Source organism: Antechinus flavipes, chromosome 2 (assembly GCF_016432865.1).
Source record: "Antechinus flavipes isolate AdamAnt ecotype Samford, QLD, Australia chromosome 2, AdamAnt_v2, whole genome shotgun sequence".
In the NCBI taxonomy this organism is placed as follows: domain Eukaryota; kingdom Metazoa; phylum Chordata; class Mammalia; order Dasyuromorphia; family Dasyuridae; genus Antechinus; species Antechinus flavipes.
The window spans coordinates 499927069-499954941 of NC_067399.1; the positions used below are offsets into that span (position 1 = coordinate 499927069).

At 47.5% G+C, this 27873-nt stretch overlaps 1 protein-coding gene across 3 annotated transcripts; it reads right to left on the reverse strand.

Moving 5' to 3' along the window:
- Nucleotides 1-233: 233 nt before the first annotated feature.
- SH3GLB2 (SH3 domain containing GRB2 like, endophilin B2) lies at nucleotides 234-27718 on the reverse strand. 3 transcript variants are annotated; one of them, XM_051980147.1, is made up of 12 exons: nucleotides 26098-27716; nucleotides 13461-13602; nucleotides 12139-12267; nucleotides 10372-10505; nucleotides 9572-9664; nucleotides 6518-6580; nucleotides 4848-4871; nucleotides 4009-4098; nucleotides 3181-3281; nucleotides 2773-2787; nucleotides 1651-1891; nucleotides 234-1385 (listed from the first exon to the last, which is right to left on the reverse strand). In XM_051980147.1, the coding sequence occupies exons 1-12, from the start codon at nucleotides 26158-26160 to the stop codon at nucleotides 1278-1280; spliced, it is 1203 nt and encodes a 400-aa protein (XP_051836107.1). In that variant the 5' UTR covers nucleotides 26161-27716; the 3' UTR covers nucleotides 234-1277. The 3 variants fall into 3 exon arrangements, with proteins under 3 accessions (XP_051836107.1, XP_051836109.1, XP_051836108.1); XM_051980149.1 differs by lacking the exon at nucleotides 6518-6580 and having other exon boundaries at nucleotides 26098-27718; XM_051980148.1 differs by lacking the exon at nucleotides 2773-2787 and having other exon boundaries at nucleotides 26098-27717.
- Between the last annotated feature and the right edge of the window lie 155 nt (nucleotides 27719-27873).

The window sequence follows — 27873 nt, forward strand, 5'->3', positions numbered from 1 at the left end:
CCTGTAGTGCTACTTAAGCACTGTAGCAGATCAGAACATACAAATAATCCTCTAAAATGGATATGCGTTAGGTTAGTTTTTTCTCCAGTCATTCTCTGGGGCTGATAAATGCAGCTTAGCCTAGCTGTGGGCAGAACATTCAGAGAGGCTGTGGCCCGCACCAGGAAAATAGAGTGGCTCTAGCCCAGTCCAGAGGCTGGGGACGGAAAAGGAAGGAGCCTGATGGCAGAAGCTTGTGCACTACAGGTGATTTATTATCATTCACAAGAGGCTGAGCAGCCGGGCATTGACACGGGAGTAAAAATGCCAGTTAAAAAGTGAGTGTGAAAGAGAGCTAAAGACAGCAGAGGGATGGGCCACAACAAGGACCTTGCCTGGCTACCTACCTGAGGGGCAAGAGGAAGGACGCTGCACTTAAGGTGTGTTGACTGAAAAGACAGTGGTAAAGAGACTGAAGAGGCTTCCATGGTCCCTGTCCCTGGGATCACCCTTGGGGACTGGGACAGGTGTGGGTTAGTTAATGGGAATGAGAGGAACTTCCACTAGTTTCCTTGCTCCAGAGAAGCTCAGATCACTTTCATTACATGCTCTCCCCTCCTAAGTCCTCCAGGATCGAAACAGGCAGGACCGAACTGCCCCTTTTTTTCTTTGGCAACTAAAGGATTTAGCCAAAACCTGGGGTTCGAAAGATGTGATTAAAATATCCGGAGGAGCTTTTGGCCCCACAGCCATAAGCACCATTGAGGACTCCCTGCTCCAAAACAAGTTATCAAGGTAGCAGGGAGGTTTGCATTCAAGACCTCTTTTTTTCCTGGGGGCCCCGCTCTTCCCCAACCATATGGCTCTTAGCCTTTCTCCAGATTCCCCATATAAGGCCTAACTTCCTCCCTCAAAGCCTGGCTATCTACTTCCTTCAGTAAGCTCAGAGGCAGGGGCAGGAGGGCTGAGAAAAGCAGTAGAGAGGGAGGCCTCCAGTGTTCTGTCCCTAAGGTGGAATGGGAGAAGCAAGATCAGGGACCAGGAGCTCCTCTGAGACCCCTTTGCTCCCTGATGGAATGACCATGACAGGGAAGGGAGGATACAGCTTCCACCCTGAGCCAGGATCTCGGCAAGGTAACGAATAAACAAACGGTAGAATGAAGCGAGGGGAGTTAAGGGACAGCACCCTTTTCCTTCCCCTCTACCTTCTCTCTCCCACCTGAGGGTGAAAGTGGGAAGCGATGGGAGAAGGTGCGGGGAGCCGTGGCAGCCCTCAGAAGGTGGGCCCAGGGCCCTGCTTAACTGAGCAGTTCTAAGTAGGTGACCGGTACTTTCCCCTTTCTGTTGCCTCTCTCCCCTATGAGCCAGTCGGGGTCCATTCCGGGGAGGCTGTAGACCGTAATGAGCTGAAGAGAGGGAGAGGGGAGGATTAGAAGCCCGATGACCCTCTACCCAAGAGGGCCTCCCTACCTCCTCGGTCCTTCTCTACCCTCGGCCTTGGTCTGGAGTCGGGCACCCACCTGCCAACGAGCCTCGGACCCACAGCGTGGCCGTGGGACAGAGGAAGGAGGCTCTGGCCGCTCGCCTTTGTCCGAAGAGCGTGTGTCCGGCCGGTCCCTCCCCACCCAGGACCCCCTCCCTCCACCGCAGGGCTCCCGACCGCAGGCCCACCTCGTCGGCCAGGAGGGCCAGCTCGCTGCTGTCAGCCGCCTCGTAGTCATACAACACCCGCGCCTTTCGGGTCCCGCTGGCAGGCGGGGCCACGTCATCCAAGCTGATGGCAGCTTCTCCTGCGGGCGGCATGCCTGCCACGGTGGGCACCACCGGGATGGTGGCAGCAGCCGTTGCCAGGGAGGCACTGCTCAAAGGCGAGGAGGCGGGGTCAGTGTTGCCCACAAAGGTGCCCGGGAATCTGAGGGGAAGGAGGGAAACGTAGAAAAACTCGGGCTTCCAGGGCCTTGCTTCAGAGACCCCAGGGAGAGCACTCCCTCCCTCCTTCTCACAAGAGCATCTTAATATATGACTTCACACTGTCTGTTTAATGAAGAGGCAGCATTTACACAATCCGGGCTGGGGCTTCTTGCAGGCAAGAACGGGGATTCCTTGCACAGGGGCTGGCATTTAATCAATGTGTTCTGACTATTCGTTTTGAAAAATATTTCTTACGTTCGAGTGGCAGAATGGCTAGAGGGCTAGCATCAGAGCCCCAAAGCCCTGACTTCCAGTTCCTTGATACCCATATTGGTCCTGCGAACCTGGGTAAGACATCTAACCTCGACAACTTTCTAAGAGGTAGGGAGGGAATAAGTTATCCTATAACGGGAGGGAGGGGGCTCCCTGATGGGGAATTCCCAGTGAAGTCAGAGATCAGTCCCTATTCCCAGCCCTCCCCTAGTATGAGATACTGTGCTAAATAATCTCTGCCCTCGGGCAGTTCACAGCTCAGTAGGGGAGACAATGCATAGACAAACACACATACATATATGTACATATGTGCATACACACACAATATAGTGAAAATTAGAATATGACAAAAGGATAACAGTACTTTGAGCTCTTCTAAGAGGGAGAAATCGCTCCTTGACAGGGTTGCGCTTGTAAGGCGGTTCATGGCCACAATTCCCCTCCCCTCCCCAGAGCTTAGGGAACCTCAGTCTGTTACAGATGGGGCAAGCTGCCCTGCTCCAGGAGCAGTCTGTACGTGCACAGGTTGCTGACAGTGGGACGGGGGACCAATGTCCCCTGAGCCCTTCCTAACCAAACACGAGGACAATTTCCACCACCCATACTTACATCACTCCTTGAGTGCTGGCCGCATGAGAAAAAGGCAAGAGAAACACATAAAAAACACTGGTGTTTTTGCCCCCTACCTTCCTTCTACCTTCCCCTCCAAGAACTTTCCAGACCTGACTCCTTGAGGCTCCTGAGTGAGGGAAGGATGGTTTATATCCTTGTGTGGGCAGAGAGCAGAATCAGAGAAGGGACCCGAGCATTCTAACTCCAAGCTGAGACCACCCCAAAGGTCTGATCCCCCGTACTTTGGGGTGGGTCTGAATAAGCAATCACTCGGGATCAAATGGCCCTGCTACTGGGCCAGACTTCTTCCTGGCCCGTGAGTGAACGGGTTCTCCCTCCCTCTTTCCCTTCCTCCCTTCTCCTTCCCATCCCACTGTACCCCAGCTACCCCTCCCAGCTGCACACCTGCCCAGTTGTTTCTGTAGGTCCAGCATGTGTCGATAGCACTGTGCATAATATGTGGCCTGAGACTCGACAAACTCCTGGAGACAGCGAAGGTGATTCACCTGGTGGGGGGTAAGACCAAAGGACCCTCATTTCCCTTTCCTTTCTCCTCCCCCTCCCCTGGCATTTTTCATTACGCAGAGAGAAGTGAAAAAGCCTTTTGAGAAAGGAGGAAATACAATTTAATCAGTACTCCTGCCAGGGAGTTTTTCTAAAGATGATGTTACATTTTAGTTCGGTCATCAAGGAGAACCATTCTGGAGATAATTTCTCCTGTTTCAGCTCTTTTCCTGAGGCAGCTAAGTAGTTCAAAAGTTAGGAAGATCTGAATTCAAACCCCAACAGACATTTACTGGGTGTGTGAATTTGGGCAAATCATTTAACCTCTGCCTCAGGAAATAAAATGGAATAATAATAGTATCTATTTCACAGAGTTATTGTGATGATCGAATGAGAATATTTATAAGGAGCTTGGTTCATAGAAGGCACTGAAATGCTTACTTCTGGGGATAAGGACACCCTATTATCTGAGTGAGGTTCCCTCTTTAATATTGGCTACAATACTGGTCTTAAACATAACTGGAATTTGAAATAAAGCGCCCTGCCTTTCATTAATATCTGAAAACTAACAATTAGAGATGCCTTCATTTGTGTTAGGTAGTGCCCTCTCCTAAGGGGCTTTGTCTCCCATAGGTATTCGAGATTTTTGTGAGTTTGGGGGACCAGAGGCAGGGAACTGGAAAACTACACAAAGGCACCGGAATCCTACCGGGAATCTGGGACACTCACATGGGTACTACTGATTCCTTCTAACAGGAGTCGAGTGACCTCTGCCTGCCGGTCGAACTCTGTCTGGGCCACACGAAGCTCCTGCTCTGCCTGAAAGAGATTGGAGTGAGAGCGGGGAGTGAAAAGTGTCGGACAACTTGAGTTCCCCTCTTTTATCCCCTTTCAATCATTCAATAAGCGTATTTATCCAGGATCTGAATAAATGTGCTGGGCACTGGACTAGATGCTGAGGCACCCCCACCTAATGGCCCCTCTCCCGTGAGAACACTGCTCTTCTTTCTCACCTGCTGGGGACCAAGACATCTCCTCCTCCCAATTCAGCCTTTCTATCCTGATCTGTGCCTCAACTCAAGAACATGAATCTCTTTTTTTAATCATTCCTTTTTTAAAAACTTTGTTTCAAATTCACTCCTTCCCTTTAGTCCTTCCTCCACCCCAGAAAGTAAGCAGTCTGCTACTCATTATACAAGAATATGAATCTCTAAAGTCAGAAATCAGTCTCAATCTCCTCGGGTTCCTCAACACGCCCCCTCAGCCCCCAGGCCCAAAATTTAATCATGCTCTAGAATCAAGAACAATACGACCGGACCACAGAATGGCAGAGTTTGGACTATTGGACCTGGAGGGGCCACAGAACATAACAGAGGAAGACAGATCTCCTGGTCCGATCATTTCAATTCGAAAATTGGAACTGGGGCCCAGATAAATCAAAGTGACTTCCTGCAGGTCTCGTAGTTAAGTACCGGAGCTAAGACCACAACTCCAGCATACCACTAGGCCTGGTCCCTAAAGGTACAATCCAAATCCCCCACTTCCCCCCACCCCAGGGGAGCACTTACCTTATCTACTTCATCACTCCACAGCTGTAGGGACCACAACAGGAGACATCAATATGGATGAGACACTGGTCTGTTCCCCAATACCCCCAAAAGGCCCAGTGCTCAATGGCAGCCCCAGCCTTCTGGAAATCCCCCACCCTATCCCTGCATTGTAGGGGCCGCAGCTGGGCGTGAGGGGACAAGTCAGTCCAGCATGCTACATGCATGGCCTTTGGGAAAAGCAAGGAAGAGAGGAATGAGCATGGGAGGAAAGAACTACCAGCCCTCCCTCAGCATTCCCCTGGTATTGCCACCCTTTATCACTGGGAAAGTTGTCCCTAATCTAAATCTCTTCTATTGTAAGGAATGTAATGCTCAAAGGGGTTCGAGTATAGCTGGACTCTTGAGGTGACACACCTTCTCTGCTGGGGGCCCAGACTTTTTCTGTGGTTGGGGCAATAAGCACGTGGCAGCCCAGAACACCGGGGTTCCAGGCCTGGCTATACCCCCCGACTTCTTATTTGACTCTGAGCCAGTCTCAGTTTCTCTGGGTCTCAGGTTCCCCATCCACAGAAGAGGGATTCATTCCTGACTCAAATAGGGTAACAGGGGGAATGAAAAGGAAGTTCTTGACAAGAGACTAGGAGGAGGTGAACAGTAAGGCCCTTTTCCTTCAAGTAACCCCCTTTTCCCTTCCAAAGATTTCAGGATCAGGAGGAAGTATAAGGAATCATAGGATCTTATATAGGTGGAAATATAAAAACCCATATATACAATGTAAGTAGATCCTGAGAGAGGAAAAGAACCTTTTGGCAACAGGGCCTTAAGGGAAAACCTCCCAGGAATCCCTCCATTTGTCCCTCCTCCACACAATGACCATTTTGCCAAGGCCCAGGACTGGGGCCTTTCTGGCTCTGGCTGGAATGCTTAGGACCCTCCCTCCCCCTCCCTGCCCCTCTCCCCTCTGCACACACCCCCACCTTGGAAACACAAGGCAGGTGAGCGCTAGACTCGGGAGTTTCCTGCAGGTGGGGCCGTTTGGGTCTGCGTGGTAGGGGACGCTTATTTTGGGGGGCGCTATCTGGCCCAAGCACTTGAGGCATCAATCCCTTTGGGCTTGAGAGTGGCAGGAGCCACTACCGAGCCAGTCTCAGGACTGACTCCGGCTCCCCGCTTCGCGGGGCTCTCACAGCAGCTTGCCCAGGGCAGAGCACTCTGCTTTCGGGAAGCTGACCCTGCTGTGGAGCTCTGAAGCTTGTGTGTCAGCATCTCATCTGAGCCTAATCGCTGTGAGTGGGCCCGACAGGGACTGTCTCCTTTGGACAAAGAAGGAAACAGACTCGGGAGGGGCTCAGCGACGGGCCCATGGACGGCAGCTGGGGACATGGGGCGACAGAGGAGCCGGGAGGGAGGGGTTGGCCCTTCTGCACCCTCCCTGGTGCTTGAGGGAAGGGAAACCCAGACACTGGGCGGGGGGGGGGGGTCGTCTCAAGTCTTTCTGCCACCCTCTGACTCTCCAGGTGTGACGTTCCCTTCACCCACCCTCTGGGGCCTCGAAAGGGGCGAGGAGAGCTGGGATCAGGGGGAAGAAAGCTGGCCACTGGGATCCCCATCTCCTGCTCAGAGGTGGGAGGCAGCACAGTGAAGGAGGAGGGGAAGCCGAGGGAGGGGAAATAGGGCAAGGAGCTTACCGCGGATGCGCTGGCAGAGAGAATGTAATTACGAGGTCTAGTCTCCTGAAAATCAGGCACGGCCTGGGATTGGGGAGGGGAACAGAATTCATGGACGAGTCACGCCAGAGATCTCTGGGGCCAGGAAGCTAGAACCAGCCCCTCCGAGGTAACGCCTGTCATACCCAGAACCCAGAGAAAGGACCAGGGAGCGGGGCGCCACAGAGGAGGACTGGGGTTAGGAACCTGAACCCTCCCCCACTTCAAAACTGCAGTTGACCCCCGTCCACCCGCCTAGAGGTGGGCCCTAGCTCAGCAGCCCCCTTCGGGGCCGAAGGGGATAAAGGGGAACCCCAAAACTTGGTCAGGTGTCTGTGTTGGAAAGACCTTTGGCATCAAATGATCAATCAATAAGCATTTATTAGGTGTCTACTATGTATCAGGTGGAAAAGGAGGAAAAGTTGTCCCCACAGCTGAGTACTGAAGACTTCTGGGTCATGGTCTGATCCCCCCCGCCCCCCATTTTCAAGAAGGAGAGGCCTGGAGGTGGGAGGGAGGGTTTGGACTCTGCCTTCTAAACTTTACCAGCAGACTTGGCCCTTGTACCCTCCATCCCTCCCAGGCACCCCCGACTCACTTAAGTGACCATCCCACCAGTGCAGCACCCTAATCCCAAAGCCCTGGACCACATGAAACAGACCCTTTCCCCTCCCCCTCCCTTCCAGGTGGATGGTTCTGTTCTAATGAGGTTGGGTGAATGGCATATGGACAGGACGGAGGAATGTGCCCATGTACCCAGTCAGACCAGAGCATGATAGAGCGACTCTCAGGGACAGCGCCTGCCTCTCCCAGCTTGGGGCTCCAGGCCAAGATGCACCCAGGCAAGGTGGCCTGGGGCTTCCAAGAGAAGGAGGACTGGGCCAAGCAGCCAAGACCAGATGAGCTCCCGACCCTCCAGAAGACCCCATTTCATCCCGAAAGTCGGGGGCCACATTCTAATGGCCTCTTGGGGCCAGGGGCAGAGAGAGCCATTAGCCAGTTCCAATGTGCCCACCTTTGAGTCACTGCCCTTTCAGGTAGTTTTGGGCAAGGGGCCCTTAGGGAAAGGTGAAAAGAAGAAACAACAACAACAATAAAAATTAAAATGGCAAAGCAGCACAGCACTTGGGACACAGATATACTCACATCTCCCTCACACTGAGCCCAGTTACCAAAGCAGACCAAAAAAGAACAAAAAAAGTTAGTGAGTCAACAGCGCAGGCAGCTACAGGAAAACGCCCCAGAGAGACATCTCCCCCCTTCCCTGTCGAAGAGGACAGGACGGACAGACGCAGACACACTCGTAGAGATGGCACTTTGGAAGAGATCCCGCGTGGGGAGCCTGGGGCAGAGGGAGAGGGATGCTCGCCAGGGAGGGGCGTTTGGGGATGACCTGTACTTCTGTCTGTGCTCCCTGAAGGCCCAGCTGACCCAAGGGAGACTGACCCAATAGGACTGGGAAGCGCAGCCCAGATCAGATACCTCCCTCTAACTCAGGCCTGATAGTTAGCTCTGGATGATCCCCTGGGAACCTCATCACCTCCGACTTCCCCCTCCCCGTGGCGTTTTAACTCTCCTAGGGTGTGAGCCGGGAATGAGAAGGGAAGACTGGCAGCTTGGTCTCTTTAGGTGTCTCGGATCTGGAGTGTTCCCCAGGGCCATTTGAGTACAGGTAGCCAGGAGGGGAAAGAGTCTGGGGGAGGAAAGAGCCAAGTACAGGGCAAGCCTTAAAAAGCAGCGGGTTAGTCGTGAGCCAAATTCAGGAAGAAAGGCAGATGGAAAAATACTAAAAGAGAAACGCAGACACAGCTTCTCTTAACACCCAACATCCCTACCTTTCACTAGAAACCATCCTGTCTGCCCCTACTCCAGGGACCTTAGGAAAATGGGCCGTCTCACCAAGTTTTGCCCAAGAGAAGGCCTGGGTAATCTGATCTTTCTAAGGAGACGATTAGAAGCTAGATGGCCTCAGCAGCTGATGTGCTTTACCACTACACAGGAAGACACCACTCCCCCAAAGTCCTGTTCCTCATTCTAAGCTTGACATCCTTGGCCCTGAAATAGGATGTTTAGATCATTCCACTCCCGCCGCTTCCCAACAGATGAGTGAGCCTGGGAACCTTGGGGACCCTGCCACGTAGAGGATCTGCAGTGCTCCACAGAGTCCAGTCAAAACAGCTTGAAAAAACCTCCCCAATTTCCCTTCAAATGGAATGGGAGAAGGAAAGAAGTTCCTCCGGGTTGGGACAGGGCCCCAGCCTCCTCCTCGCCCCAATTCCTCAAGTTCAGATAGGAAGAAGACAAAACAGGGCACACTAGGGGCAAGGAGAGGAACGAGAGAACATGCAAGAGACAGTCCCACCTCAGGCTCGAGAAGGCTCTGATGTGCACTGATCGATTAGCAAACAGGTTTGCTGGCCACAATGTAATGACCCCCTCCCCCATCACCTAGCAATTATCTTGGCCGTATAAAAGATTCTCATCATTTGAGATGGAGGAAAAAGAGGCACACCCTATCCTCTAGTTCAAGTCCAAAACCGCAGGAAAGGAAAGCCTAGGAACCCTGGGGACCCAAAGCCCAGGGCAGAGATAGCACACCCATCTGGCCCCTTCCCAGAAGTCAAAGGTTAAAGAGCAGGGTCAGTAAGGCTGTAGATGTTACACTCCTGGACATGCTCAGTGGGAACCTAGGATAGGGAGGGTGGGAAGGGTTAATGAAGTGTCTCCCTCTCCCTCAGGGGAAAGTGGCCACAAAATCAATCAGTCCATCTCAGAGCCCCCCTAGACAGGAGAGGCCATTCCAAGGCTACTCAGGCAAGTTAAGGAGAATTCATGCCAAAAACCAGGCAACCTTTAAGTAGGGTCAGTCAAAGTGGCGACCAATCCCGAGGGAAAGGCGCTGGCAGCCCTCCTTCTCCCGCCTGCCTCCCAGTTCGCATCCCCGCCTTACCCTCCTGCCATCTTTTCCCCAACAAGTCTCCAGGAGGGCAGGGCCAGCCCCTGAGCACCGTGGGGAGCGAGGAGGGGAGAACTTACCGCAGCTTTGGCTTCGGCTGCTTTGGCCTTTTTCAGTCTGGCTTTGCAGGCGTCGAGGTCCAGGCGCCGGTTCTGAAGAATCCGTCTCTCCTTCTGTAGGCGGGAGAGAACAGTAAGACCCTTGGGCAGGCTAGCCTCTGCCCAGGCGGCGGGGGAACCGTTCCAGCTTCCCGGGCTCCAGGGCCCGATGCCGACCGCAGGGGCTGACAAACACATGGCCGGCCGATCCCTGCTGTATTTGTGACAGTGGCCAAGGCGCGTGAGAACCTTGTATGCTGGAGTGGAAATGCAAACACACACAGCCACAAAGCCGGACTGGGAGTCAAAAGGCTTCGATTCAAGTCCCACCTCTGGGACTTTCAGGGTGACCTTGGGCAAGTGGGCCTTCTGCGTCCAGGGCTCTGCGGCTCATAGGATAAGGGAGTCGGAGTACATGATCTTTGAGGTCTCTTGACTTCCAGCCCAGGGTAAAAGCAGACCCAGGATTATAAGCAATCGAGGGCAGGAAGGGTCAGTGTCACCTTTTAACTTTGCATCCTCAGGGCCTACCATGGGAAGAACAGAATAAAGGTTTACTGAAATGGACTTCTGAAAAGATAGCCTCAATATTCCATCCATTAAATATTCCTTGTTGGAAGAACCACCAAGTGGGAGGTGGGTTCCTATGCTCACCAAGTACAACCTGGAAGAAGCAGCTTCCCCGAAGATCCCTGCAAAGGGGGGTGATGTGAGAAAAAATCCCCCTAATCATGGAAGGGGGAAGGGCAGTGAGGATGAGGGGCAGTTCTCCTTTTTCTTACCGAAATTGTCCTCCAATCCCCTTCTAAGAAGTTGCGTAGAGGAGTCAGAAAGTTGATGGAAGCAGAGTGGATGAAGTCTCGCTCTGCTGCACCGAGACGCTTCTCGGTCTCCCCAACCTTGATCAAGGTCTTCCCTGAGATAGGGGAATCAAAGATCACAGATATTGGATAGGGAAATACAGAGATATAGAAAACTTCTATACCCAGGACCAGACGGGGAGGTGGAAGGCAACCTTAAAGAAAGAGGGAGACAAAGAAATACTAAAGAAGGGAAAGGGACCTGTATGTGCCAAAATGTTTGTGGCAGCCCTGTTTGTAGTGGCTAGAAGCTGGAAAATGAATGGATGCCCATCAATTGGAGAATGGCTGGGTAAATTGTGGTATATGAATGTTATGGAATATTATTGTTCTGTAAGAAATGACCAGCAGGATGAATACAGAGAGAATTGGCGAGACTTACATGAACTGATGCTAAGTGAGATGAGCAGAACCAGGAGATCATTATACACTTCGACAATGATATTGTATGAGGATGTATTCTGATGGAAGTGGATTTCTTTGACAAAGAGACCTAACTCAGTTTCAATTGATCAAGGATGGACAGAAGCAGCTACACCCAAAGAAAGAACACTGGGAAATGAATGTAAACTGCTTGTATTTTTGTTTTTCTTCCCGGGGTATTTTTACCTTCTGAATCCAATTCTCCCAGTACAACAAGAGAACTGTTTGGTTCTGCACACATATATTGTATCTAGGATATACTGTAACCTATTTAACATGTAAAGGCCTGCTTTGCCATCTGGGGGAGGGGTGGAGGGAGGGAGGGGAAAAATCGGAACAGAAATGAGTGCAAGGGATAATGCTGTAAAAAATTACCCTGACATGGGTTCTATCAATAAAAAGTTATTATAAAAAAAGATTAAAGATAAAAATAGAATAAAAAAATAAAAAAGAAAGAGGGAGAGTCCCTCCCCAACCCTAGAACAAACACACACCTGAATGCATGCACAGGTGCCATACTTGGGGTATGGCTCAGTCAAAATTCGAAATACAGCTTTAGCCATCACACAAGGTAAGAACATATGGAAGAACATATACATTTGGGGTAACCACCCACCCTCTCGGATGTACACAAACTCCAGGAGAAGCCCCCGCACATAGTCATGTTAGCCGAAGGCAGAAAACTTAAACACAGAGTTTAAAACATACAAACTATCATATAAACACCAGAAAAGGTATACAGAGACTCAAACACTCAGAAAACCGTACAAATGCAAAGGAGACGTACAGAGACACTCAGGAAAACAGACCAAGCTGGAGACTTGTCCCTGTGCTCCCGACCTGTTCCCTAAGTGTGGGGGGCAGGATTAAGCCAGGGCCCCCAGGTGTGGCAGGGGAGCGGTGGAGGCCAGGGAATGTGAGAGGCTGGGCAGATTTCAGGGCACGGGCCTCTGCCCCATGGAGAAAAGAGAAGAACTGGCTTCAAATTACTCCCTGCTCCTTAAGAGCTATGTGGCACCAGGCAAGCGCTTCTTGTAGGGCTTGGTTACTTTAAGGTAACAGAGGAGGGGGACGGACTAGAAAGTCTCTGAAATACTTTTCCAGGTCTCAAATGCTATATTCCGGTGTAGTATATTCTAAGGCCCTTCCAGCTTTAGCATTCTGTGGTTTGGGAGAGCGGGGAAAAAGGGACAGAGCTAAAAGAGAAAGGGAGGCAGGAAAGAAGGGAAGAGGGAGAAGCCAGGTTGGGCAGAGGCTCAGCCTCACCATAGGGCGTCTCTGGCCCCAGCTCGTTGGCAGCCTCTGACATGTACTGGGCCAGCAGCTCCCCATTGGTGACTCGAGAGGGAACCTTCCTGTCCAGCTTCTCATAGAGGAACTCTTCCACCCGAGCACCTGGAACAAGACCCACAAAAACCCCGCCCGTTAAGGTCCCAACACATCTAACTCAGGGGTCATCTAAGCCACTCCTCAACCTCCAAGCCTCTCTTCTCCCCATCCTCATCCCCCACCCCTCAGCAGCCCTCCGCTCACTACTTACTGACTGCCAAGGATATAGACTCCACAAGCTATTCTTATCATAACAGAAATTTACATTTCTTCTATTTACAACTTTCCTCCACATCAAACAAAACATTCTCATTTAACAACTAATTTAACTACAAAGCAATTTTTAAAAATAGGATGAATTCAACTTTCCATTCTCTCCTTAGGTAGGCCTTATACCTAGTACTCTGACTTAGAGGAAAGAGGTCCCATAGTTATCCAACCTCCCATTTTACATGTTATGTAACAGGATGTAACATGTTATGTTACAGGATGCAGTAAAGTCACAGGACCGCAGTTCAAATCCTGATTCTGCTGTTTACTTACTGCCTAGGAGGCTCTGAGCACTTAATTTTATTTCTCCAATTTATTTATTTAATATTTATTTCACCCCTCTCAGTTCTCCTTAGTAAAATGAAGGAGTTTGTCTCTAGGATCCTTTCTGATTCTAACACTGATTCTAAGGTTGCTTCTAGCTCTGACATCTTGTGATGAGAATTTCTCCCTCTTCTGTCCCACAGGGTATGTTCTTGGAGCCAGTTCTTCCATCCCAGTCTTTGTGTCCAAGAGCAAGATTCTTTTGTGCTCCCTCCTTAAACAGAGCTGGCAAAGCCTTGGGTCCTTCATAGGACTATTTTTCCAGCTTTCTCTTCTTCCTCCTTTCCCAACCCAAATCCTTAATCCAATGAGCAATTGTTAAGCACCTACTATTTGCAAGGAACTGCCATCTGGGTCCTGAGGATATAAAGACAAAATGAAAAACAATTCCTGCCCCCAAGAAGCTTACATTCTACTGGTTTTTCAGCCACACCAAGGCAATATATATTCATTTCAAATGTTAAAATGGTCTACCTTATGTGATAGAACCTTTGAAGAGTCTGATTCCAGGCGAGTATTCTAGCTGTGTGAATCTAGCCCTCCAGAACCCTCCTCTAAATCTGGCTGGATTCCACCTGTCTGCCCTCAGGTGGGCACCTCCAAAGCTACAGACAAACCCTTTCCTCCCTCCAAACCCAAACACATCCCGATTCCCTGCTGCATACTTGGATTTGGCTGCAGGAGCACCTCTGTCTGGCGAAGAATCTTTTCTGTCCAGTTCTTGGTGCTGTCTGCCCGGGCCAGGAGGTTTTCAAAATGAGCATCTAGCTCTGTCTTCTCTGCCTGTCCGAATTTCTCTTCAGTGAACTGTAGGGGAGCGAGGAAAAAAGAAAAAGAGAATTCAGTTAAATTCATGAACAGCCAAACTCCCCAGCCCGTCTCAGAAACAGATTAAAATGTAACTCTAAAATTCTGAACAAAATGAGTAAGAATGCAGTACAACAGAATGTTAATTTGTGGTTTTCTAAGTCAAGTTCTATTCAGTTTGACAGCACTGTGATCCAAATTAGCCATCCCTGGATCCTCTTGCCTCTGGGACAGGCAGCTTCAGGGTGTATGTAGGAGAAAGAATGTTTTTGAGTAATAGAGGAGAGAAGCATTTTTTAATCATGTAATCATTAGGATGGGGAAATGGAGCCAAAAATGGGGCCATTCTCTTAAGCCTTTTCCACACTGAAATTGTCCTCCAATTTACGGGGTTCAGGAGAACTGGGTAGTTTGGGGATTCGGCACCAATTTGCTATCACAGGAAACTTCCTGCCTTGTCACCTCAATAAGCCATTAGGAAAAGGAATAGGCTGGACTGCTGGACTGTCAGATTTATAAGAATAAAGGTTGCAGTCGTGATGAAAGAAGCTTCAATGTGCAATCAGACCTAGATTCAATCCCCATCTCTGTCACTTGATCAAAAAACAATCTTTCTGGGTGTCAGTTATGAGACCCAAAGAGTTATCAAACTGTACATACCCTTTGACCCAGCAGTGTTACTATTGGGCCTATATCCCAAAGAGATCTTAAAGGAGGGAAAGGGACCTGTATGTGCCAAAATGTTTGTGGCAGCCCTTTTTTAGTGGCTAGAAACTGGAAACTGAGTGGATGCCCATCAATTGGAGAATGGCTGAATAAATTATAGTATATAAAGGTAATGGAATTTTATTGTTCTATTACAAATGATGAGCAGTCTAACTTCAGAAAAGCCTGTAAAGATTTACAGGAACTGATGCTGAGTGAAACGAGTAGAACCAAGAGAACAACGTATACAGTAACAACAAAATTATGTGAGACATGGCTCTTCTCAACAATGACGTGATTCAAGCCAATTCCAATAGACTTGTGATGGAAAAAGCCATCTGCATCTAGAGAGAAAACTATGGAGAATGAATGTAGATTGAAGCTTATTATTTTCACCTTTTTATTGTTTGTTTGCTTGTTGTTTTTTTTTTTCTTTTGATGTGTGTGTGTGTGTGTGTGTGTGTGTGTGTGTGTGTGTGTGTGCAGCTTGGCAAATATGGAAATATATTTAGAAGAACTGTGCATATTTAGCCCATATGGGATTGCTTGCTGTCTTGGGGAGAAATGAGGGGAAAAAGGGAGAAAAATTTGGAACACAAGGTTTTGCAAATGTAGATATCGAAAACTACCTTTGCATGTATTTGGAAAAATAAAATACTATTAAAAAAAAAAAAGAAAAGAGAGAGTTAGACTAAATGATATCTAGGGCTTCATATGTCTATTTACCATAGTCCTCTACACATAACAGGAAGCTAAATGCTCCCTAAGTGAAGAAATGAACTCTCGTCTATCTCTAACACGCTAAGACTCAGATTGACTCTTCTAGCTAAACTAGGAAAAACTGTTACTTGGTTTAGGAAAGTGACTGAGATCAAAACATGAGCTTGAATCTAATTTTCTTTGAGCTCCAATGAACCAAAATGCTAATTAAATTCATTCAAATAAATCAGATGGGTCACTCCCCTATTGCCATCACAGGACAGCAAAAATCTGACTGTTGAGGTTCCAAAATTCCCTCTCTTACTTTTATGCCCCTTGATAGGACTTCAGACCGTTGCCTCCTTTCTCCCATTCACAAATAAGGGCACTGAAATCAAGGGAGATTTAATGACTTGTCAAAGTCTCAATTAATTCAAGATCAGAAGTGGAATTTGAACCCAGGTCCCCAGACTCCAGTGATCTTTCCATTGCACCATGAGAAATGACAGTTTAACAGATGGAAGGTATTTATAAAAACTTTAATGTACTACATGTGCAAAACCCATATCAAATTGCTTGTCTTCTCAATGAAGGGGGAGAAAAGGAAGGAAGGAAGAGAATTTGGAATTCAAAAATCTTTTTAAAAAAAGAATGTAAAAATTGTTTTCATATATAATTGGGAAAATTTTTAAAATAATGTATAATGTAGATAAATCACAAGCTAGGGCAGTTGCTCTTTGGTAGAGATGAGGGAGAGGAGAGTAGCATAGGATGCATTAGTTCCTTCCCATCTTGTCACAGGAAACTCATGGGTATATATGTTCTTGGAGAAATAGGATTAAGGAATCGTACTTGAGAGGATATGGATATATACCAAAAAACATTAAACATATTCTTAAACTTATCAATTACCAATTAAAATTGATTACTTCAGTTATTGCTTTCAGAAATGTTGGCAGACACCACATTGGTCATCACCCCCCCCCCAGTATCCCCATGACCCCAAATAATGTCCACTGATAACAAAATTGCAGTTAAAAGAACATCAGACTGGGAATCTGATAAACTTAATTCACATCCCAGATCTCAACTTCCTTCACTTAGGTGATCTCAGACGTGTCACTTCACTGAGCCCTCAGTTTCCTCATCCATGAAATGACAGGATTGGATAATAACCTCTAAAGTCTCTTCTAGCTCTAAATCCTATGACCTCATGAATTTTAGAATTAGAAATCCTGAGGGGACCTTGGAGGGAAAGCCCAACCGTAGATGGGGCAGGAATCCTTTCTGCAACATTCTTGGCAAATGTGGGAAATGCACCCAGACTGGACGTCCCACTAGCACCTAAAACTGAGCTTGGTAGCTCTCCTGTGAAGGTGTTCCTGCCTCTGGCAGCAGTACCACTCTTCTCTTAGTCTCACATGCTCAAAACCTCAGGGATATCCGTGACACTTTGCTGACATCTCACTGATATCTCCGTTCGCAATAAGTCCTCTCAATGTGTCCTTTACAACACTTCTTGCATTTGCTGCCTTTTCCCTATTCTTGTCACTCTCACACAAGCCCTTGGTACCAGAGGCTTGAAGTACAGCAATATCCTGGTCATCTCTCTCCCCTCCAATACATCCTGAAGGATTGCTGCCAGAATAATCAGAGCCTTTTTGCTTTGATTAAAAGTTTTCAGGGACCTAAATATCCTTTATCCTTTGTATTCCATATAACATTTTGTTTTCTAGTCTCCAATGGATGGGATTACTGAATATTATAGATATTAGGATTGGCATTTTTTCTTCCCACTAGGTCATATAAGCTCCATGAGGACAAGAAACAAGAATTACCTGAACTTTTCTCTTCCTCCACTCCTAGCTCAGTGTTTTGCACACAGGAGACACTTTAAAAAACTGACATATGCTTGTAATCTTAGCTACGGGGGAAGCTGACTGGTAGATTTCTTGAGCTCGGGAATTCTAAGCTACAGAGCCCAAACAGATTGAATTCCTCACTAAGTTCAGCATTAATATGATTAACACTCAAGAGGGGGTTGTTTAACTGGCCCAGTTCATAAATGGAACAGGTCAAAACAGATCAGGGTGCAGATCAGAGTGGGAGCAGGTCTTCAAGAAGGATGAAATGGGGAAACAGACCTTAATTAGTATAGCTATATGACTTTCCCTAACAATTCTTTTTTTTTCTAACTTTTTTTACATGTATATTAATTTTTTTTAATACACATTTCTTTATAAATCACATTGGGAGAAAAAAAGAGAACAAAAGGGGAAAACCACGAGAGAGACAAAAAAAAAAAAAAAAAAAGAAAGAAAGAAAAAAGAAGTGAACCTGGCATGTATAGAAAAAAGACAACTGACAATAACTTCTGAACATCACTTCTAGGCATGAGGACCTCACCATCTCACAAGGCAATATAATCATTTTCAGACAGCTTCCATTAGTTGAAAGGATTTCTTATATTGAGTTGAAGTTTGGCTTTCTGTAATTTCCAAAACTAAATCTGTAATTCTCTCCTCTGGAGCCCGACCAACACGGTTCTGTTTTGCACACTAGATTTTCAAATATTCAGAGCCTCCATTCTCTCTACTTCCCAATCCAAAACATTCTTTCTGAAGGGTGAAAGTCCTCGGCTCCTTTAAGTACTCTTTAACAAGACCCGGCTTCCAGTCTGCTCACCTATCCAATCCCCCTGCCTGGATCTCCTCCAGTTTGCCAGGGCCCCTCCAAACCGGCCCAGCATGCCACACAATGCTCCCCATTGTGGTCGGCCCCGGGCAGAGATCAGAGAACCACTGCCTCTACTCCCCTGGACACTACTTCCAGGCCGTAGCCCACGATCCAATTTGCTTCTTGGCAGCCACATCTATCACGGTGCTGACTCATTGAGTGTGACCTTGGTCTTTTTTCACATGACCTCCCCATGCTGTGCTTGTGGAGTTGGGATTTTTGAAACTAGGTATAGGACTTTCCATTCACTTTCAGCCCAGTCTTCCAGCTTGTTGAGATACCTTTAAACCTTGATTCTGTCCCCCCACACATTAATCATCCCTTCATCCAAGTCAAAAACCCTGAAAAGGACAGAAAATTTGAGTTTTCTTCCAGGTTGTCATCGATGAATCTAAAAATCACTCTTTGGGTTCACTAATTCCTAATTCATCCCAAGGTGGCAGCTAAGGGACAGGGTGGAACTTATAGTCCGGAAGTTCTGAGTCCAAATCCTACTTCCAAAACTTACTATGTGTGGTCCTTGGACAAAGCATGAGACAAATCTATAAAACGGGGGGGGGGGGGGGGGAGGGGATGATATTAGCACCTATCTCCCAGGGGTGTGGCGAGGGCAAAAAGAGACGCTATTTGTGAAGTACTTTGTAAACCTTACAGTACCAGATGAATGCTGCCTGGTGACGATGGTGGTAAACGAGCTCACTTTTCTCCTCTCACCTTTCTCCCCTCGAACCTCTCACCTCTGTCTCAGCCAAGGACCTTGTCATGTGCTTTACTGATCACACGGAGGCCACGCACTTGAAGCCCACTTTTTTCTCTTACATCACAAGATCCTCTGCTGTTTCGTTCCATTTTCTCTTTCATTAGTCTCCACTGAAAAAATGGCCTTTCTCTCCACCCAACCCTTCAATGGGAACCTCGATTCCATCCCCTCCTGTCTCCTCTATTATCCTAATTACTTCTCTTTTGATTTTCCGTTTCTGCTTATTGCTTCCATCATGGATGCCTAGAAACACTTCCAAATTTCCTTTACTCTCCTCCCCTTCTACCCCAAATAAAACAAAACTAACTTCATTTGACCCTATCATTCCTCAAAGTATCTTCCTATATCTTTCCTTCTTTTTATAAATCCAAGGAATTAAAAAACCCTAATTACTCTCTGTTGCTACTTCATTTTCTTTCATTCACTTATCAACCCTTTCTCTGCTTCATTCAACTGAAACTGTTCTCTTCAAAGTTACCAATAATCTCTCAATCACCCAAAAAGATAGACTTTTCTCAACTTTCATCATTCCTGCACTCTCTGCAGCCTTCTTCTGGGTACTCTTTCTTTTCTGGATTCTCCCTCTTGGTTCTCCTCCCTTCTCTCTGATTATTCCTTTTCAGTCTTCTTTGTGACGCTATCATCCATAACATGCTCCCTAAATAACTCTGTCCCACGCTACATACTCTATATCTCAATGAGCCCATCACTTGGGCCATAAGCATAATTATACATTTTCTTAGTACCTTAGGAAATAATTGATTATGTCATACATGTTAACTATTGAATTTAGGGACTTGAAACTCATTTAAAATACTTAGGCATTTTTAAAAATAATAATTGCTTTTTATTTTTCCAAATACATGCAAAGATAGTTTTCAACATTCACCCTTGAAAAATCCTGTATTTCAAATTTTTCTCCCTCTCTTCCCCCTCCTCTTTCTCCTAGACAGCAAGTAACCCTATATATATCCAAACCATGTGCAATTCTTCTAAAAATATTTCCACATTTATCATGTTGCAAGAAAAATCAGATCAAAAAGGGAAAAAATGAGAAAGAAAAAAACAAGCAAGCAAACAACAACTACAAGAAAGGTAGAAATACTGTGTTGTGATCCACCTTCAGTCCCCACACTCCTCTCTCTGGATGCAGATGGCTCTCTCCATCTCAAGTCTATTGGAATTGCCCTGTATCACCTCATTGTTGAAAAGTAGCTAGGCATTTTTTCACAATCTCCTCAATTTCCCTAAACAAATGTTTGTTCCACTGTTTCTAGTGTGAAGATGTACCTCTCTCCCAAAAGTTAGTTCTGTATCATTGTCCCTTACTGAATATCCAGGAGTCTCCAACAAGATATAACCAGAACAAAACATTTCCTCCAGAAATCCAGTTCTCTCTGCAATTTCCCTTCTTCTGTTACAGCATCACCAGCCTTCCAGACCCTCAGGTTCACAGCCTTGGGATCATCCTGGCTTCTTCCCACTCCCTCATGCACACGGATTCTCCCTCTGTGATATCTCTCACCTATGTCCCATTTACTGTTACTCACTGGCCACCATCCCAGTTCAGACCCTCATTATCTCTTGCCTGGACTATTGTAATGGCCTCCTAATTTGATTCTCAGTTTCGTTCCTTTCTCTCTCCATTCTATCTTCCCCAAAGCTGCCAAAACTTCCTTCCTAAACCAGCTGTCCCTGGCTTAAGAAATTTCAGCGGCTCCCTATTGCTGCTAGGATAAAATATAGATTCTTCATCTTGGTACTTAACATTCTTCACAATTTGGCCCCAGCCTACCTTTCCACATTTTCCCTAATAATCAGAATGTGCTCCCTCCTGACTTCTGTATCTGCCTGGAAAGCTCAGCTCAAGCACGAGTCACCCCCTACCTGAAGCCCCTCCTGATCCTCTTAGTTAATAATGCTGTCTCCCTCCTCTCAGGGCTATCGTGCCTAAACTTATCCGCTGGAGTACTTTACCGGTTGTATTCGGCAAGTTTCTTAAGGGCAGGGACCCTTTCATTTTATTTTGTGTCCCCAGAGCCTAGCACAGTGCCTCTGCAGCCAAGAGAAAGTCATTCTTGAAGGAGAAGACGGAATTAAATCAGGCTCTGAATGCCTGGTTCTCTACCATCTCTTAGCATCCCATCTCTGAGCCCAAGCGGGTCACTTATCCGTCAGATTTAGAAAATTAATTTTACAGCACTTTTTTCAGAGCCTTAGTTAATTTGGGCCTTTGTCTTCCTGATAATTGTTAGAGATCTGAGTCACTTTCCACAGATTCTCCTGGGTCAGATGCTGCTTCCGACATCTTTGCTGCATGAATACAGTGCCCTACAGGAAGCTTCTAGCTCCCTCAATGGGAGGGGAGAGGAAGAGGAGAAAGTTCTCAGGACTTCCCAAACCCCGTTATTCTGAAATCTCTCTGGGGTGGAAGGGCCCTCTACCCTCGGCCAGAATACGCCTCTGCTCAGTATGTCCAGCCATGCAGAAGACAGCAGCATGCCCCAGGCAGGCACCTGGAGGACCCCCTGGGGTGGGCTGGGCGGTGCTTCCCAGGAGGCCTTTACCTTGGGCTCCCTCCCCCCAGAGCTGGAGCTTCTGAGCCCAGTGCCCGTGTCTGATAAAGGGGGAGGCTTCGCAGTCCAACGACATCCTTCTTCAGGCCCTGAAGAGGGCCCTGCCCTGGTTTCTCCCAGAGGAATAGTGATAAATTATGGAGGAGGGGCCTCTCTGGTGTGGGGAGCAGGCGGGGAGGAGAAAGCAAGCCCATCAATAATGCACGAGGGCTTGGGTTTCTTCCCAGTGAGCATGTAGCTACTGCTGCCTCCCAGGATCCCAGGCTCCCTCCTGATGATAAGGGGAGAACCAGTGTTGGGCTAATGCAGCATGGGCAATGATTTGTAGGAATCCCAGCCTGGGGGCTTCTTTTCCTCTGAGCTCAACCTTCTCTCCCTCCAAACCCTCCCCTCAATCACACACCTTTCCTCCTTCTTCATTCCTCCCCTGGACTCCAACAGATGCAATCTATCCTGTGTCCACCTGCTCTGTGATTCATAAATACGCCCAATTTCTCTCATGCAAAAAAAAAAAAAAAAAAGTCTTTCATTTAAACCTGTCTACTCTGCTTGTCCCCACTCACCTCCAACCTGGAACAACCTCCCTCTTTCTGCGAGAAACCCAGCAATACTAAGACACTGTGACCCCGTGACAACCCCTTCCCATCCCATTGTATCCAGAGGTGGGGAGAACAGGTGTTTCTGAAGGCATCCTTCTCTCCAATCTCCACAGTATCCCTTACTCTAATCCACTTCAACTATCCACATCTATCTGGGAGTGTCCATGTTTACATCGCCAGCCCTCTCCTACTTTCTGTGCCTTCTGTCTTATCTCTTACGCTTCTGCTCTTGCACAGCTTCCCCTCCCCAGAATGTTCTTCCTCGCCTCAATCTCTTGGAACTCCAAGCTCTCTTCAAAGCTCAGCTTAAGTGATACCTCCTTCAAATGGCCTGTCCTCGTTCCCTAGTTATTAGAGTCCAGCCCTAAATTACCACATATCTGTTTTATTTAAGTAGCAGCTTGGGATGGGGATAAAGAGTCAGCTCCAAGCTGGGGAGTCTTCAATTCGAAGTCTGACACCTACTAGCTAGCTATAGAACCCTGGATACGGTTCATCTCTTAGTGATCTTAAGACTGAAGACAAAGAAGGTGCCAACTGGCTTGGTTAATGGTATTTCGTCAACCAGAACTTCTCTATACCAATAAAATCACAGGTGTAGACCTCATCCTTCCCCTCCAGGCAGAGGGACTACCTTAGTTTTGTACTTGCATCCTTAGTTCCTGGCAGGAGCTTAATAAATGCTTATGGATTTGTCCATCTCCAACAAGACCTATCTGTCTCCCAAGGCAAGGCTGTAGTGGAAAACACACTGAATTTGGGTCAGACTTAGACTTTACAATTTACTATCAGTGTGATCTTGGCAAGGTCATTTCCCTTCTTTGGGTTTGTAATATGAAAAATGAAATTAGTTTGAGTGAGCCTTTCTAAGCCCATATCCTAAGATCCTATGAGCTGCAGCCTAGTATTTCCAGATGCCTATTGGATGAATCCATGTGAGGATAAGGCTGCTTTATCAAGCTCGAATGTCCAAAACCCAACTCACATCTGTGCTTGTTATGTTTCCCACTTCCCCAGTCATTTTTAAAGTTACCATCACTATGGTAACTAGACCCAGAGAAAATCAGAGAAGCTGAAATAGTTTGTTAGCCCTGGAAATCTCTTGTTCCAGCCTTTTACCCAGGAAGTGAAACCCTATGATATCAGACAGGGAAGCTCACATAGTCTTTAGATCCATCATCCACCATGGTCCAGAGTCTGGCTGCTTCTCTTACCCTGATATCCTGCTTGCCATTTGGGGAACCAGAATGAACTCCCCAGATCTGGAGAAAAAGACTTCCCCAGCTTCCTTTGGACACAAAACAGATACCCTGATTGCCATCCTTAGATCTGACCGATTCCATTCCTCCCCTTAAATACCTTGGGATCTTCCAGGAGCCTCATATGTTTGTTTGGTTAGGACTAATCTCTGCCCTATCTCTCTGCAGTGATAAGATTAATGGTTGCAGAGGCTCTGGTCCTCTCACTGGAAAAGACTATGATCTAGGGATCTGGGACTGGAGCAAAGGAGAGAGACAGAGATTATATTTTTCCTTCAGGGAGCTCACCTCACTGCTCATAACTCAAGCTGCAGAAATCAAGGATGGTATGATATAAAACTTAGGATTTAAAGTTAAAAAGTACCTTACAGAGCCCTTCATTCTATAGGCAAAGAAAAGGAGGCCCCCACTTTCAAGGAGGAGTGACTTGTGCTAAAACCCAAGGCTGCACAGGTAGAGATTAAACCCATGTCTTTAGAATACAAATCCAGTGCTCTTTATACAGCACAACTTGTAGGTCTAAGATTTAGAAATCTCCCCATCACCTCTTAGCACATCTAGACCTTCCTCCTTTTAACTCCTGTCTGGTTCTCTCTTTCTACCCCCCATATTCTCTTCAGGTTTGATCTTCTAGCCCTCATCTATTTTAAAAGGTGCCTGACCCAAAGATCCTGGGCACTGGGAGTTCCTCTGGAGCCAGAAGGCAGCAGGGCTTGGTATGCAAAAAAAAAAAAAAAGAAAGAAAGAAAGAAAAAAAAGAAAAAGAAAAAAGGGGCACTATTTATACATTTCTCTTCCAGATCCCAGCTGCGTGGGACAGGGTCCCTCCTACTCCCCAGAGAAGATTTCATTTGCTAGTAGCTGCTGCCCAAGCTACACATGTGGGGCCTTCTCTTCACACAAAGAGAGATGAACAAACACTCCAGAAAACCCCCAGCCCCTCCAGAAGGGTAAATTGGGAGTGGGGAGAGGGGTAAGTCCTGTTTTCTCCCTAGCATTCAGAGGTAAGTGGAGGTGACAGATGGAGGAGGGTTAGGTGGGGGTGGAAGGGGTGAGAAGGAACCTGCCAATCCAGTCTAGGCTAGATATAAAGGCTGATAGTATGGTTACCCTGACAACCCAATCATTCCCTACTGGGGGAGGGCCCTTAATTTCCCATCCTAGAGCAATAAGCATAAGTGGGGGGATGGGAGGAAGGCAGTGTGGGAAGTCCAGAGAAAAACCAGCTTTCTGTGTTTCTCTGCCCTTCAGAATGGGAGAAAACAGTCTCCTGGAACTCATAGTAAACAGGGGACATCTAAGGTCACAGAACTCAATAACTGGGGCTTTAAGTTGGGTAGAGAGATCCCCTGCATTCTCAACACGCTATCACTGATTATAAACAGGTCCCATCCTCTGTTTCACATAGTTTCTTCCTATTTGGAATTGATCTGGAACATTATCTCATTTGAAGCTCACAACAATCGTTTTCATGGTGGGTGCTATTATTCTCTCTGTCTCTCTCTTTCTCTCACACACACAATTTACATTTGAGAAAACTGAGACTAAAAAGGGGGCTAAAAGTCTAGTCCAGGGTCAAACAAAAAATAAATGAATAAATAAATGAATGAGTCAGGATTTGAACCCAGGCCTAGCATTCTACCCATTATGGCTCCCATCCGGCTTCCTACCCTAATTGGGTAATGCAAATAGCAGTGTGTAGCTATCTAAGTAAAGAGGAGACTTGGAACTAAATGGTACTAGTTCAGAACTCTCATCTTAAAAATGAGGAAACTAGTGAAGGAAGTCATGTATCCCTAAAGGTCTAAGAGCCAGATGAGTGGCAAAGCTAGGACTAGATCCCAGATCTCCTGATTCTGAAATCAGTGCTCTTTCCACTATACCACTCCCCCAAATTCACCCAGGAATGGAATTTCCAGGCTGACCCAACAAAGGGGACCTAGAACAATCTTAAGTACTCAGGGACTCTCCATCCCTGACCTCTCACTTCCTCAGCTGTGCTCCCTATCTGGGTGAAGAGGGAAGCCAGCAACTCACAACGTTTGTTTACGCTGGGTTTGCCCAACCAGCCTCAGAATAGGGGGTGTGACCCATGGGCCACGTGTCCTGGTCAGGATGTGGTCATTATTCCTTCTCTTGCCTTCCCTCCCTTCCCACAAAGAGGCAAGAGAAAAAGCTGCCAGATGCAAACTGTTAAGCTCCGAGATGGCCTGGACCCGACACGCTCAGACTTTGCTGCCATACCTCATGGGAGCACAGTTCAGCACGTGTGAGGCCGCCCTTTCCTTTGAGCTCCTACAAGGACACACAGGGCTATGCGAAGGGTATGGCTCCGGCAGCCTCAACCCTAGGTTGGGTGCTTAAGAGGAATCTGGGGTTGAGTGGAAGATGGGGAGCGAAGCAGGTGGGGTCCATCCCCGGCTCCCTCCTCCCCCCAGGGTATAGTGGTCACTAGGTGATTAGTGCTGGAGGAAGGGAGGAAGCGAAGAATAAAGAGAATGACAGATAAAATAGATATGAGTCCAAGTTTATCTCACACCCCCTCTTGCCAAACTGCTTCTGAGCCAAAGTGAAGACTCGACAGACTGAGAACAGGTCGTTCTCCCTAAAGCTAGATTTTAAAAAGTGGGTTCCATAGAAAAGGCCTTCTGCAGCAGGACTGAGAGCTTCCTAGACACTGCCTCTGTCACAGTCCCTGGCATCGTGGGCGCAGAGCCCTGAACTAGTTAGTGGCCTCTGGTCCCTGACCCTGGGGCTCTCCTTCTTCCTCCCCTCTTAGCAGCTGCCTTAGGATGCTCTCCCTCAGACCCCAGCGCATCCCAGACATCCGGGTCTCCCGGGGAGAGCCCTAGGAGATGCACGATTGGAGCCACAGAACGCACCAGCTGGGAGCAGGGCGGGCGCCGGAGAGACTGCTTTGCAGTCCCGGGCGCTCTCCAGCGGCTCCCGGGCTCGCTCTCCCCAGTCCCTTTTTGGCGGCAGCCCAGAGTTCTGATGTCGATTTCGCAGGGGAGGCAAGGTCCCCAACGAGCGGGAGACGCAGCAGAGGTGGAGAGTTAGGGACCGAGGAGCACGCCGATTACTGCAGGAGTGGAGCCAGGCCTCGGAGCTGCCCCACCCGCCCAGCCCATCTAAGCGCAGCCCAGCCCAGCTCGGCTTACCTGCACCGCCCTGGTGAAGAAGATGCCCGCGTCCGATGCCAGCTTCTTCATGTTGAAGTCCATGGCGTAGACTCCGCGCTGGCGGAGCCTTCTCCTCTCTCTTTCTCCCTCCTCCTCCCGCGAGCGCCGACCCGGACCAGCAGCCTCGCAGCATCGGAGCCGGCGGCGTCCGCCCCGCCACCGCCCCGGCCTCCACTCCGCCCACCTGCTGCCTGTCAGCTCCGGGGAGAGGAGGTGCCGCCGCGGCGCACAGAACCCGCTGCGCCCAGCGTCTCCAGCCCGGCCCCGGTGCTCGCTGCTGCCCTCTGGCCCCCAGCTGGGCTGCTTCTTAAAGCGGAAAATACCTGCAAGCTCTAGACAAAGCGAGAGTGCCGGCTGCCCCCTCTTCCTCCGGCCCCTCCTTTCTCGGCCTTTTCCCTTCTCCTAAGACCCTAGGATCTTTTTCCCCCCCTCTCATAAGCTTCTTTCCCTCCCGCTTTTCTGTCTCTATCACCAGATGGCTCAGGTTTGTAGAATGGAGACTGCGGAGCTCTCTCCACTCGCAATGTTTCCTCTGTGCCAGCTGTTTTTCCTGGATTGGAGCCATCCCCCATGGACAGGGAAAGGGCTTTGGGACTGTTCTTCCCGCTTCCCCTCCCCCACTCGGGTTTATCTCGGGGCCCGAGTTGAGGGAGAAGGGCTTCGAACAGGGTAAGAAGTAGTGATAAATAAGAGTAATAAGGCGGGACAAAGAGGTATCTCGTTGCAGAGCGTCCCAGATTCAGGAAAGAAGTGAGAGATTTCTGTTTTTTACCCTATTACCTTGAAGGAGGAGCGAGGACTGTTTGGCTAATTGGAGTAATTGGGGATAGGACTCTCTAGGAAAGGACGCCATGTCAGTGCAGATCATCTCATCCTTTAACAAAGCTCAAGGAAAGAAAGATGGAGTGATTGCAGAAATGTCCATTATTGCTATATTCCATCTGACTTTTGATTGAATTATATTTTGATGTTTCCATAAATCCATGATTTCATTGGTGTGACCCTCTTTCTGCTGGTGCAGATAACTACTAATAAACGATAATTGATAGCAGGGTACCAGTTACAAAGAACACCATAAATAATATTTTTTATTCATTCAGAGAAAAATGTATCCAGATGATCTCTTATTTTTTAAATTTTGGTTTTTTTATTTCTTTTTTTGTTTTTTTTACATCACTTTTTCCAAACATGTCCTTTTTCCATCCCTCCAATCAAAAAACTATACCTTGTAGGAAAAAGAAAAAGAAAAATGAGTTCCAACAAAACTAAGCAACAAATCAACTGAATCAGACAGCTTAATAAATGTTCCTCACAGTATAATCTATAAATGTAATAACCTCGGCAACAAATGAAGTGATTTTTTTTTTTTTTACTTCAGGACCAAATGTATTTGGATTTATTTATATAGTTTCCAGTTTAAAATTTATTTTATTCTTTCCATTAATGTTGTTGTAGCTATCTTATAGGTTGTTTTCCTATTTCTTTTCAGTTCATTTGTCTTCCAATGCTTCTCTTATTTATGATAATTGTTTGTTATAACTTAGTAATATTGTATTATGTTCACAGTACTACAATTCCATAAACCACAAGTTGGATCCAGTTGATGGGCAAGTACTTTTTTCCTCAGTTCTTTGCCACTACAAAAAAAAGCATTGCTACAAATATTTGCTATATTTTAGACCTTTGCATCGTCTATCTCCTTGAGATATTAGCATTTTGATCTCTGGGTCAAAGGATATTGACATTTTAGCAACT